This window comes from Culex pipiens, chromosome 3 (genome assembly GCF_016801865.2).
Source record: "Culex pipiens pallens isolate TS chromosome 3, TS_CPP_V2, whole genome shotgun sequence".
Classification (NCBI taxonomy): Eukaryota; Metazoa; Arthropoda; class Insecta; order Diptera; family Culicidae; genus Culex; species Culex pipiens.
In genome coordinates, this window is record NC_068939.1 from 4,341,007 (window position 1) to 4,354,946 (window position 13,940).

The window sequence follows — 13,940 nt, forward strand, 5'->3', positions numbered from 1 at the left end:
TTTTCTCTTATATATATATTTTTTTCTAATAAGATCATATTAAATATTTCAACCATAAAGACTTTTTAAGTAAATTTTATTAGTTTTCAATTGAAAAGCTTGATATGAACCATTTGAAGAATTGTTCAGATTTTTCAGTTTTTTTTTTTAGAAAATAACTAAATTTAGTAATATTTTCATTCGCTGTGGTAAAACATTTATTACTTTTTTATTTGAAAGGTATAATTTCAAAAGAAATTAAAAGAATCAAGCTTTGTTTTATTCAAAATAAAATGAAGAATATTTTTATCTTTCAAATCACCTTTTAAAAACATTTCAGATTTTTTTCTGAGTCCTGTTTAATTTTAACGACATTTGATTATTTGGGTTGATGATTCCCGTGAAAGTTAAAAATTACCACTTTTTTTTTGTTCGAATTTTGAATAAAAATTTATTAGCAAATCATATTATTTTTGAAATTTAGTTTTTGAAAAGAGAGATGAAAACCTTAAAAAATATTTTGAATGGGCTAAATGTCGCAGAAAATTCAAACTATTTTACTCATTTTGGCTGGACAAGATTGTTAAATTTTGCTTTGATATGAAATTCAATAAAATGTAAACTGATAAAACAGAAGCAAATCAGGGAAAACTTTTTAGCTTTATTAGTCGAATATTAAAAAAGCAGTTCAATAAATGAGAATACGCATGCCCTACATTTTGTTTCAAAATATAAATAGAGCCCACCAGTCAATCAGGTGGAAACTTTTTTGAAAATTGAGAGATTTTTTTGTGTCACGTTCAAATTTAGTGAAGATTTTTTTAGTTTATTGAAGAATAATATATAATGAAGCATAAAAAGTAGTTTCTACGATTTTAGCATAAGATTTTCAGAATGATTTTAACATTTTTCACGTTCCGCGAAATTTGCGTGAAATTTTGTGTTTTGAAATTGAGGTCCCCGTGAAATTTGCTATTTTCGAGCGTGAAAAATCACTAAGCCTACTTATTATCGTTAAAATTAACTAAAATTTTGGCTTCTCTAAATAAATTTCAGCTCCAGAAATAAAATTTTAATTTGAAGTACTAAGGAATTGAATCATATAGATAGACAATTTGGTTAACTTTTATTGATTGTTTCAAATTTAAATATAAAAATGTAAACCAAGCTTGTGTTTTAACACAAAAAATAAAAAAAAATGTTCTAAGGTCAAAATACAATAAAAAAATAAATATTCTATTTATCCTTTCAAAACTTTTTTTTCGTAAAATCGCGATAACTCGTGATGTTTATAAGCATACCCCTTATGTTTACACATCAAAATTTTTGTAATTGTCTGCTCTACATTTTTGTAGAACATTGTTACACTCTAAAAAATAACCCAGCAAAGTTAGGATAAACACGTTGAGTAACGGAAAATGGCAGAGTTTTTAAAACTTTTTTAGTGTTTTTTTCGATGAAAAATACGTTTTTTCGGAATTCTGAGTGCGCCATCAAACCGGACGTCTAATTTTACATAAAAGTCCCTATGAAACCAAATTTCTATCTCATCACCGTTTCAGGCTGCAAATTATTGAAAAACACCTCTTTTTTGCATGTTCAAAAATTGAAGGGGTCATACCGCCCCTCCGTCACGAGGTATGAAAAAAACGGACCTCGGATTCGTGATCAAGGACAAAAGTTACCCCTTAGGACAAAGTTTCACGCAAATCGAAGAGGGGTCGGGGCATTTTTTTCCAATTTCGTGTGAGTTGGCGGAGAATTACCCAATTACAAGAAAAGTAAGTTGTCTTTAGACGGAATTGCATTTTTTTAAATTCAGGCCTGAAAAGGTCAAAAGAGTCGTAGAACGAGATTTTGTTTTGTTTTTTTTTTCGAACGAGATTATTTAAGAAAAATCACTTTTAGTCCAGTTTATTGATCATAGTAAAAGAATTAAAAAAATGCAGCGTTCAAAGAAACCGTGAAAAAATAGTACAACTATTTTTTACAGCTTTAAAGTTCCGTCGGTTTATCGTACTATGGGTAATTAAATGAATTTTGTATTCAGTGCAATCATTCTATTTACTTATCCAGCAATCAGATGTTGAACCAAATCGTCATCGTATATTTTCAATATGCTTTCATCTTGCAGCCCGTTCATTATTAATCCCACAAAGGCTTTACAGCAAATCGAAGATTATCGTGTTAAACCAGCTGAAAATGGTTGAATTCCCTGTGTGTTGTCAAGAGTATTACGAAAACCGTTTAATCTCTAGCCGCGCGTTGTTTGCTGCAACATGTTCGTGACGTCGAACAAAATCCTCCTTTACTTACTCTCCGTTCAGCAGCGGCAATGGCAGGCATCACAGATGGCAACACTGCATCGGAAATAGTGGTAGAAGCAGGAGAAGATCCAGCATCGTGCTGGACTTGTGTCGAGGAATTTGAAATTGTGAAAGTGCACACAGACATACATAAAACACAACAAAGGTACATGCAATTCACCGGAGAAGCACACATGCCGGGCAACAACACAAACACCTGATTGTACAGTTGTATATTTTTTGCTTATACAAATATCATACAAACGTGAATACACAAGGGGAACTAACAACTGAAAAAAATAGTTAAATAAATTGCAGAATAAAAAAGATAGATTACAAAAAAGGAGCCAAAAAAGGTAAAACATTGAAATTCTTAATGAATAAAATTAAATATCTATAAAAAAGGTATAAATTCGGAAAAAAAATCTTTCAAACGAAAGGTTTCTGAAAATTTCATCCTGCACTGTATCAATAAACTAAAGTTCCTCAATCGACACAATCGAGACGATGGTGAGAAAAAAAACTACTTAAACGAAATCAAACAAACTAAATAAAAGAACGCAAAAAAATCTTAAATAAAGTAAAAGAAAAAGCAAAAAAAAAAAAATCAGCATCCACACTTACCGGGAACAATCGGTTTGCCATGCGGGGGGTGGCGTGCGGGTGGTGTTGGTGGTCGTATCTTTGCTATCGGATGTCGAAGAACTACAACACTTGGACACGCCGGACGAGCTCAGAACGAGCGAAACCGTCTGCAGGAGGGAAAGGTCGGCACTTCCGAGGCCACTGGAAAAGGGGTGAACAGGTGGGGGTACAATAAGGGAGGGTGGGGCCGCAAACACACACACACATGTGGAAGTAAAGAGTGAAAAAAGTGGGATTTGAAAGAGAGAGAGAGATGGGGAAAATTTACACGTGAACACAAGTAAGTTTAGTTGGAAAGAAAGAGAGAAGAGTTAAGGATTGGGTGCATTTGTGCGTTAAGTATACAGTAATTAGATTTTTAAAGTGGGATTTATAGAAATATATGGCAAAAGAACGAGGGTTACAAAAAAGGATTTTGTAAATACAAGTCATTCTTATATATTTTAAATAATAACTGAACTTTTATAAGCTAGAAACTTTCACTCGATGAATCCTAAACTAAAACATAAATATCAAACAATAATAATTGCTGAGTGAAAAATATGGGAATAAGCTCATGAATATCACGAATAGCCAATTAGTATAGAACGGTAATGAATGTGTTACAGTTCATGAAAACAGAAAATTGATTTAACTAGTTTTCAATTATTGACCAGTAGGGTGCCCAGAATATGAGAAATTTACTCAAAACCTCGCTCCAAAAACAGAATATTGTTTCTTGGGCTATTTTAGGACTCTGGGCCAAATATGAGCAAAATCGGTCAAAATTTACCCATTCGAAATCGACAAAATGTATGGAAAACCCAATTTTCTTACGGTTTGGTCAGCACAGTGCGCTACTTTCATTCAAATATTCCCAAAAGTGAGATTCTCATTGAAAATTGAATGTTTTACAACGTTGTAGAACATACAAAAGCTGCTTTTTTGTATGATAAAACATTTTTTTTCACCAAATTTAGGCTCGGGTACTAATGGGTTAATCTCAACCAATTTCGCTCAAAATTTGCACAGATGCTTAACATAATTCAAAAACTCGTTTTCCGCTTCTGGGCACCCTATTGATCAGTTATACTATATCTTAATTTTATATTATGTTCTATAAGCAATACACGAGGTGATTTCAAGGATTATATGCTCCTCCCGTGGACGATATAGTGATATAATATAATATAGTATATTCGTGTTCAGCGACCCCAAATAGTTAAAATCGATTTGTCGACAGTCTTTACACTGTGATACTATTAAGCAATTCTCTGAGATTTCGGTTATTCGATATTTTTTTGTATTTTTTAATCCGGCTGTAACTTTTTTGGTGCCTTTGGTATGCCCAAAGAAGCCATTTTGCATCATTAGTTTGTCCATAAACTTTTGCAATCAAAAATCGGTTTCTTTTGAAGGAAATTTTTGATCGATTTCGTGTCTTGGGCAAAGTTGTAGGTATGGATAAGGACTACACTGAAAAATAATGATACACGTTAAAATTTTTTTGGTGATTTTAAATTTATCTTTTTGTCACTAAAACTTGATGTGCAAAAAAACACTTTTTTTTTTTCTGATATGTTTTAAAGGACATCAAAACGGGCAAAAAATCTTTGACCGAGTTATGAATTTTTGAATGAATACCGATTTAAAAAAAAAACGAAATAATGGTCGCAAAAATTTTTCAACTTCATTTTTCGATGTAAAATCGAATTTGCAATAAAAAAGTACCTTAGTGAAATTTTGATAAAATGCACCGTTTTCAAGTTATAGCCATTTTAGCTAACTTTTTTTAATAAAGTTGCAGTTATTCTTTTTTTTTCAATTAGTGCCCATGTTTGCCCATTTTTGAAAAAAAAAATTTTTGAGAAGCTGAGAAAATTCTCTGTATTTTCCTTTTTTGAACTTTGTTGACGACCCTCAGTTTCTGAGATATTGCCATGCAAAGATTTGAAAACAGGAAAATTGATGTTTTCTAAGTCTCACCCAAAAAACCCACCATTAAAAATAGTGTTTTTTTGCAAATCAAGTTTTAGTGACAAAAAGTGAAATTAAAAATCACTAAATTTTTGTTTTACCGTGTATCATTTTTTTCAGTGTAGTCCATATCCATACCTAATTAGAATTAGATTATATCCAGATAAGAAAAGTGTCCAGCACCTCTTGGAAAATTTTGAAAAATGAATGAAAAAATTCCGTTAATGTTAACAAAAAGAAGTATTGCAGAGCAGTAAAGTGCCACGGTTTTTAGCAAAATCGCTTACGTGTTAGTTTCCCTTGGAAGTTTGCTACTAAACATGTTTTGAAAATATTTCCCAAATCTTAATTCACTTCCAAAAGGAAGGAATTCACTGAAATCTCGCAACTTATTTTTGAGATTTTTCAATTTTGTAATTTTTTTTATTCAATTAAAACTTTGTCCATGCATTCTCTTTCTCAAAAAATGCCAAAATACGTTTTTTTTTAGTTTTTGATTTTTTTTAATCAGTTTTGAGGGATTTTAAAAAGTATCCAAAGTGCATGATTATACAGCAATTCCCCAGAAAAACAGCATGATTCGAAAAAAAAGTTTGCAAAAATCACTTTTTTTTTCAAAAAATCATATCTCCGCGCCATTTTATCTGATTTTAGCTGTCCTAGACGCAAAAGAAAGGTGATTAGTTTGGCTATTTGGGAAAAATAGTAAGAAGTTTCAAAAATCTAGCTTAACATTTGAAAAGGTCGTATGAAAACTAAAAATGCTGTTTTGAAGGTCTCGGGACCAAAGGGCCTATGTCTGAAAAAAAAATAATCGGATTCCTCGGAAAATTTCACATAATATACCAAAAAATTGTGAAGTTATGTTTTCAATACTCTAAGATACGATTTTTTGAAAATAAAAACTTGGTTTTTCGACGCGCCACGCGCAAATATGGGAAAATGATGAAAACGGGGAAAAACGACTTTTTTCACTAACTGCGCTAACTTCAAAATTTCCGCGATGACCTATACATGTTAGGGTACCAACATTTTCGTAATTGAAATACGCAACTTTTGATACCCTTACATGTATAGGTCATCGTTTTCATACGACCTTTTCAAATGTTAAGCTAGATTTTTGAAACTTCTTACTATTTTTCCTAAAAAGCCAAACTAATCACCTTTCTATTGCGGCTATGATAGCTTAGATTTTTAAAAAAGTGGCTTTTGCGAAAATCGACGAAAATTGCAATTTTTTGGACCACCCTAACACGGCGTAGGTCACCCTAATGGCAAAACCAAAAAATACGGGTCTTATTATTTCGGCCAAGGAACCCCCAGAAAATTTTTGAGCCCGATCGGAGAACTTTTCTTTCGAATCATGCTGTTTTTGTGGGGAATTGCTGTATAGGTAGTTATAGTATTATAAAAAATTACCATACATTTTATATTGATGGATATATCATTGGCTCAAAAATTAAACATAAAAAGAAAACATTTAAAAATAAAAGAGATAAATAATGCACAAACAACTAAGCATTTTACAATATATTCTGAGTAATTTACAATTTAAAATTTGAACTCTGGCAAAATTTGTATGGAGACTTGGTTGGACAAACTAAAGATGCTAAATTTCCAAATCCAAATCATAAAATACAAACATTAAATTTCCAATAAATTGTCTTATTCTTGAATTTGCCAAGGTCAAAATTCGGCAGTAAGGCTTGAATATTCGAAGAATGTTATTTTCTCATCATATGAAATTTTAAAGCACCACCTTCAACGTCCCAACGTAACGCTCGTTAAGGAAGTAAATTCATGCAAGGGACGATACGTCGCATATTGGCCTGCCCCCAGGACGCACCGAGGGTCGACACTATTATCGTGAGCATTTCACTTAATTGATAAAATAAAACAAAAGCCATCCCGCCTGGCCCTGAACCATATCGCTCCGATCTGATAACTGGGACAAAACTTGGAAAACCAGGAGAGCACTTCTCTTGTCTTCCTGGGGAGACAGAAATTGCACTTTGCACCATCGTCGTACGTCATCTGCAGCCAGACCAACTTCCACACACTGGAGAATTCCCGGCGTGACGTCCTGAAAGTTTGACAAGGCCCCATCACTTCGGGTCGGGTTTGAAGGGGAATTGTGCCTGGGATGACGACGCGTCCGGAACACTCACTCTGCCAGAGCTGATAGCAGATTGTTCAGATAAGTTCAAGACGACCATCCCATCGCTTCTATTATGGGTTACGAGCACACTCATGTTGCGGTATCGTTACGCGGGGTGACTTTGTACACCCATTTCGGCTCCGGCTTGCTGTTTTGAAAGTCACTCCACGTTGTTGTACCACCAGAAACGTTTATTTATAGAATGTACGGGATGTCTCATGAGATGCAGGCTCTGTTTCTGTTAGTACGCTGCAGCTAAAACAAATGGATGTGCAGATAAGCCGGTTCTCCCCTCTTGGGGCGGAAGATCCTCGTGGAGACCGCTCAGCTAATGATGCAGTGTGGTGCAGGATAATAATTGAATTATTGAGACGAATGAGTCCACTTGATATCGAGTGAACTTCCGGATATGGGTTCCGTCCCCTCAAGGGTTGATTTATTATTGCTGAGTGTGATGACGACAAACGCAGGCTCTCTCGGTGTCGTCCGCCCAGCGGGGAAAGGTCAAACCAGGCTAGAAGCCCATTAAATTTTAGATGAAACAATCAACAATCTGCTCTGTACGATGAGACGACGATGATTCAGGCAAGTTCAACAAACAGCTTAAGTTTCTAATCCAACCTAAATTGGCGAACTGTTTGCACGAGAATCATCGGTTGGGTTAAGCTGCCCTTCCCGCAAAGGTGAGCTTTAGGCAAAGTGAGAGATTATACTTCTCAGAATTGTCACGCAAGACCGAGAAGCAATCACAAAAAAGCCTAATGAAATTATTAATTCAACAATTAAATTTCTTTGAAAATTTCTTGTAGAATTCAGCTTTGAAATGAGCATAAAATATAAAAGCTTCAGGCAATTATCAAAAAGTGTAAGCTGAATGCAAGTGTTATGAAATATCGTGAAATGTTGAAATTGATTAATTTTCCATGTTTTCGGTAGTTTTTTTTTATTAACTAAGATTGATTGTTTGAACAATGTTATTTGTTTCTGAAACGCTACTTTCTCCCAATGATTGCCAAACAACTGGACTGGTGAAAAAAGCATTTCAAAACACTTTGTTCATCCAAAATTTTGAAAGCATAATTTTATATATATTTATCACTTCACTTCACTTCTGAAACTAAAATCTTTTTTTTGTTGACCCACCGGCAGTCGCTTACATGTGCTTTGTACACACGTTGTAAAAACACAATGGGTTTAAAAGCTATTTCAATTTAAAAAAAATGAAAAAAAATGACATACAGTCATGCCCCGTTTTCACACGCCTCGGTTTTTCACTGCCCCAGTTTTGATTCGTTCAGCTGCCTCTGAGGCAGAAGGCTTATGGAATTTTGGCTATATGGGGGGCATTGGCTATAATCCTACAAAAAATCATCCAAACTTCAACAATTTTTTTGTTGTTTTGGAATCGGGATGATGTCAGCTATCGATTGCACTTATAATTAAATGAAAAATTATCTCAAAAATATGAATTTTCCCTGTATTTTGAAAATGCAATGTTTCTCGAAAAAATACTTAAAATTATTTTTGGGTATCAAATGATCGAGATTTTTCATACATTTCGAAAGCAATTTTTTTTTGAAAATGCCAAAAAATTCACAAAACTACGTGTTTTCCAAAAATACTAACATTTTAGTTTATTACAATATGGATATCAAACGATCGAGATTTTTTTTAACATTTCGAAAGTTAATGCAAATTTTTTTGAAAATAGTCAAATTTTTCACAAAACTACGTTTTTTTCAAAAAATACTCAAAATTTCAAAGTTAACAATTCGAAATAATTGAAAAAATCCGATCATTTTTACTCATATTGTGAAAAACTGAAAGTATTTTTTATTCATGAATACGTTGATTTTTTGAAAATTTTGAGAATTTTCAAAAAATTGTGTTATAAGTTTTGAAATGTATGAAAAAATCGTTTGAGCGTATTGTGAAAAACTGATATTTGGAGTATTTTAATCAAAAATACGTTGTTTTGTGAAAATTTTGAGAATTTTCAAAAAATGCTGTTAATAACATTCGAAATGTATGAAAAAACTAACTTAATCCACCTATGTGGTTGGTGCCTTCCTCACTTTTTACCAACAATGGGTAATATGGGCGGTTTGGACACATACTTCAGCTATTTTTTTAGATCCAGAAAAATAAGTACATAGATATAACTTAAGTGGTCATAACTCGAGACAGGGTTGCCAGATCTTCAATGTTGTGGACTCGTTGGAAAGGTCTCTCGATTACCTAACCAACGATGTGTCGGATGATGGATCCGGACATCGTTTACATGCATCTTTGTGAGATCCGGCATCAAAATAGTACAAGTATATCACTTAAATGGTCATAACTCGAGACAGGGTTGCCAGATCTTCAATGTTGTGGACTCGTTGGAAAGGTCTTTCAATTACCTAACCAACGATGAGTCGGATGATGGATCCGGACATCGTTCACATACATTTAAGTGAGATCCGGCATCAAAAAAGTACAAATATATCACTTAAGTAGTCATAACTCGAAACAGGGTTGCCAGATCTTCAATGATGTGGACTCGTTGGAAAGGTCTCTCGATTACCTAACCAACGATGTGTCGGATGATGGATCCGGACATCGTTTACATGCATCTATGTGAGATCCGGCATCAAAATAGTACAAATATATCACTTAAGTGGTCATAACTCGAGACACGGTTGCCAGATCTTCAATGTTGTGGACTCGTTGGAAAGGTCTTTCAATTACCTAACCAACAATGTGTCGGATGATGGATCCGGACATCGTTTACATGCATATAAATGAGATCCGGATATATGTGAAAACACATTTTTATACATAACTTTTGAACTAGTTATCGAAACTTCAAACAATTCAATAGCGATGTATGGGACCCTAAACCAAGTCGAATGCAACTGGTTTGGTTAAAATCGGTTCAGCCAGTGCTGAGAAAACTCAGTGAGAATTTTGGTCACATACATACATACATACACACACACATACACACACAGACATTTGTTCAGTTTTCGATTCTGAGTCGATATGTATACATGAAGGTGGGTCTTCGAGCTTTTAATAAAAAGTTCATTTTTAGAGCAGGATTATAGCCTTACCTCAGTGAGGAAGGCAAAAATCCGATCATTTGATATCCATGTTGTAAAAAACTGAAATTTTGAGTACTTTTTTCGAAAATGCATAGTTTTGTGAAAATTTTGAGTATTTCTAAAAAAAATGTTATTACATTTTAAATGTATGAAATCCCAATCTTTTGATACCCAATTGCAAAATATTGAAATTCTGAGTATTTTTTTTTTCGAAAGTACGTTATTTTGTGAAATTTTTAAAGATTTTAAAAGAATGGTATGATATTCGAAATGTATGACTAAAACATCATTTGATACCCATATTGCAATAACAATTATTTTGAGGTTTTTTTGGGTAAAAAATTGCATTTTCAAAATACATGAAAAATACGTATTTTTGTAAAATAAATCATGTAATTATAATTGCAATGGACAGTTGCCATCATCCCGATTCTAACACACTATAATTTTTTGATGTTAGCATAATTTTTCATAGGATTATACCCAATGTCTTTCCTATAGCCAAAATCCCACAAGCTCTGTGCTTCAGTTATGCACGCCTCGGTTTTGCATCCCCCATATGCGGTGCTAAACCGAGGCATGACTGTAATACACTGTCATTTATTTTCTTTGGATTGACTGTCTGAAGTACATCTGGGTGATATTTAAACATTTACTATGTGATACAAGAATCGATATGCTGCTTAGCACTTCTATAATTTTTTTTTTAACTTTTGATGATTATGTTTAAAATATTGTTGATAAACCCATAACCTGTTAACTCTCATTATCACACGTAACCTCAACCAACTTGTGAAAATGCTTCAGAGATCCCCATCACCAATTAGTACCTATCACCATTCCCTAACCAAACCACCACCTCCCCCAAATACTCACGCGATCTTCTCCGAGGGCGCCCTCCACGGAACGTCATCGTCCAGCTCGTCGTCGCTCTCGTTGTCCTCGCCGTCGATGCCGTCCTCGCCGGATATGCTGAACGACGAAGACGTAAACATGTCCGGCACGGGCAGGATCGACGGTCTCCGACTCCCTGCCGAACAGATCAGATCAAGGTAGGCGTTGAGTAAAGTTCCTCTTTGCTTGCCGACGATTTGCATGGCCTACTGCCGCTACTTACCCCGTCGCTGGTTCAGGACGTCCGGGCTGAGCAGGTTCGGGTTGTTGTTGGACGGGATCTCCAGGTGGTTCGCCGTGGTGATGGCCGGCGGTCCCAGCGAGGACTGGGTCGTGACCGAGGCCGGGGTGGCCGGCGTTGTGCCGGCGAGGGCCTCCTTGAGGTTTTGCTTCGAGTCCGATACGGTGATGGTGTTGGCGTTGGACGTAGTCAGGAGCCCGCTCTCGGCGTAGGTCGCTGAAGATGAGGGAAGACGTTTGAACGTGCGGTTAGAGTGGTTTGCATGGTCTTTATTTTGGTAATTTGGGTTGGTCTCAGTTATGAGTGTAAGGTTTTGTGTTATTTTGTAGGTTTAATGTGCTGTGAAATAAGTTTATTTTTAAAAGTGGTGAGAGAAACGACAGCAAAGCGACAAAAAGTGAGGTGACGAATACAACTAAATTATTTTTCTTTATAATTAACAACCGGTTTCAAATATAGATATCTCTGGAATTTCCCACGTAAACTAATTGTCCTAGTAATGACGAGTGTTCTCGTATCAATCAATTATTCAAATAGTTCGTGCTTGACGGCGTCAAAGTCGATAGCATCTATTTATTTATGAATGTCCAACGCACACACATTCTCTGATAAAACCCACCATTGTTTCCTCCCACCCACCTCCAACGATTGCAATTTAATCGAGAGGGGGTGGAATGGTGGTTTGATGGCGGTCACTCTCGACATAATTGTCAATATTTGCGTAGGCCAGCCACGCAGTACTCAACGAGTGTGGTCAAAATGATAATTAAGTCAGCTAGGACAGTCGACAGTGCTATGGGCTACCGAAACAGGAACCCCGAGAGTGACATCTGCCAGTGCAAATAAAATAAATAATTCCACGCTGTTCTGATAAAGTCATGGATGCGATTTGCTTTGTTTAACGTTGAACAAACGAGAAATCTGTTTGTTGGTATACTGCACAATTGCGAAAATATTGAATAAAATTGGAACCGCAGTTATAAAACCCATGCTGAAGTTGTTACATAGATTAAAACAGAGACTCATGTATTGTATTTTAGTATTTAAGTATTTTAGTATTTTAGTATTTTAGTATTTAAGTATTTTAGTATTTAAGTATTTAAGTATTTTAGTATTTTAGTATTTTAGTATTTTAGTATTTTAGTATTTTAGTATTTTAGTATTTTAGTATTTTAGTATTTTAGTATTTTAGTATTTTAGTATTTCAGTATTTTAGTATTTTAGTATTTTAGTATTTTAGTATTTTAGTATCTTAGTATTTAAGTATTTTAATATTTTAGTATTTTAGTATTTTAGTATTTTAGTATTTAAGTATTTTAGTATTTTAGTATTTTAGTATTTTAGTATTTTAGTATTTTAGTATTTTAGTATTTTAGTATTTTAGTATTTTAGTATTTTAGTATTTTAGTATTTTAGTATTTTAGTATTTTAGTATTTTAGTATTTTAGTATTTTAGTATTTTAGTTTTTTAGTATTTTAGTATTTTAGTATTTTAGTTGTTATTTTTTGTTGATTTGCTGGATTTTGCTATTTTTTTGATCTTGTTTAGTAATAACAGAAGTAAAGAATTTTTGAAAATTAGTTTTTTTTTATTTTTATGCTTTTGAGCAGTTCTCTAGGATTTCAGTCATTCGATTTTTTTTGTATTTTTTAATCCGACTGAAACTTTTTTGGTGCCTTCTGTATGCCCAAAGAAGCCATTTTGCATCATTAGTTTGTCCATATAATTTTCCATACAAATTTGGCAGCTGTCCATACAAAAATGATGTTTGAAAATTCAAAAATCTGTATCTTTTGAAGGAATTTTTTGATCGATTTGGTGTCTTCGGCAAAGTTGTAGGTATAGTTATGGACTACACTGGAAAAAAATGATACACGGTAAAAAAAATTTGGTGATTTTTTATTTAACTTTTTATCGCTAAAACTTGATTTGCAAAAAACACTATTTTTATTTTTTTTTATTTTTTGATATGTTTTAGAGGACATAAAATGCCAACTTTTCAGAAATGTCCAGGTTGTGCAAAAATTTTTTGAGCGAGTTATGAAATTTTTAATCAATACTGATTTTTTCAGAAAATCGAAATATTGGTCGCAACAATTTTTCAACTTTATTTTTCGTTTTAAATCAAATTTGCAATCGAAAAGTACTTTAGTAAAATTTTGATAAAGTGCACCGTTTTCAAGATAAATCCATATTTAGGTGAATTTTTTGAAAATAGTCGCAGTTTTTCATTTTTTTAAATTAGTGCACATGTTTGCACACTTTTGGAAAAAATATTTTTGAAAAGCTGAGAAAATTCTCTATATTTTGCTTCTTCGGACATTGTTGATACGATCTTTAGTTGCTGAGATATTGCAATGCAAAGGTTTAAAAACAGGAAAATTGATGTTTTCTAAGTCTCACCAAAACAGCCCACCATTTTTAAATGTCGAAAATTTCTGAAAAGTTGGCATTTTATGTCCTCTAAAACATATCAAAAAATAAAAAAAATTAAAAATAGTGTTTTTTTGCAAATCAAGTTTTAGTGATAAAAAGTTAAACAAAAAAATAACCACCGTGTATCCGTGTATCATGTTTTTCCAGTGTAGTCCATAACTATACCTACAACTTTGCCGAAGACACCAAATCGATCAAAAAATTCCTTCAAAAGATACAGATTTTTGAATTTTCACAT

The 13,940-nt window shown here is 33.7% G+C and overlaps 1 protein-coding gene across 35 annotated transcripts in view; it reads right to left on the reverse strand.

Moving 5' to 3' along the window:
* The window catches only part of LOC120417793 (potassium channel subfamily T member 2), a 367,487-nt gene that overhangs the window by 20,300 nt on the left and 333,247 nt on the right, over positions 1 to 13,940 (reverse strand). For 30 of the 35 annotated variants that reach the window (XM_052710596.1, XM_052710607.1, XM_052710608.1 and 27 more), the window contains 3 exons: positions 11,248 to 11,481; positions 11,007 to 11,160; positions 2,910 to 3,071 (listed from right to left, as the gene is read on the reverse strand). In XM_052710596.1, coding sequence (XP_052566556.1) covers positions 2,910 to 3,071; positions 11,007 to 11,160; positions 11,248 to 11,481 — 550 coding nt within the window. The remainder of the gene's footprint in view (positions 1 to 2,909; positions 3,072 to 11,006; positions 11,161 to 11,247; positions 11,482 to 13,940) is intronic. The other 5 variants (XM_052710610.1, XM_052710613.1, XM_052710621.1 and 2 more) reach the window with 1 other exon arrangement.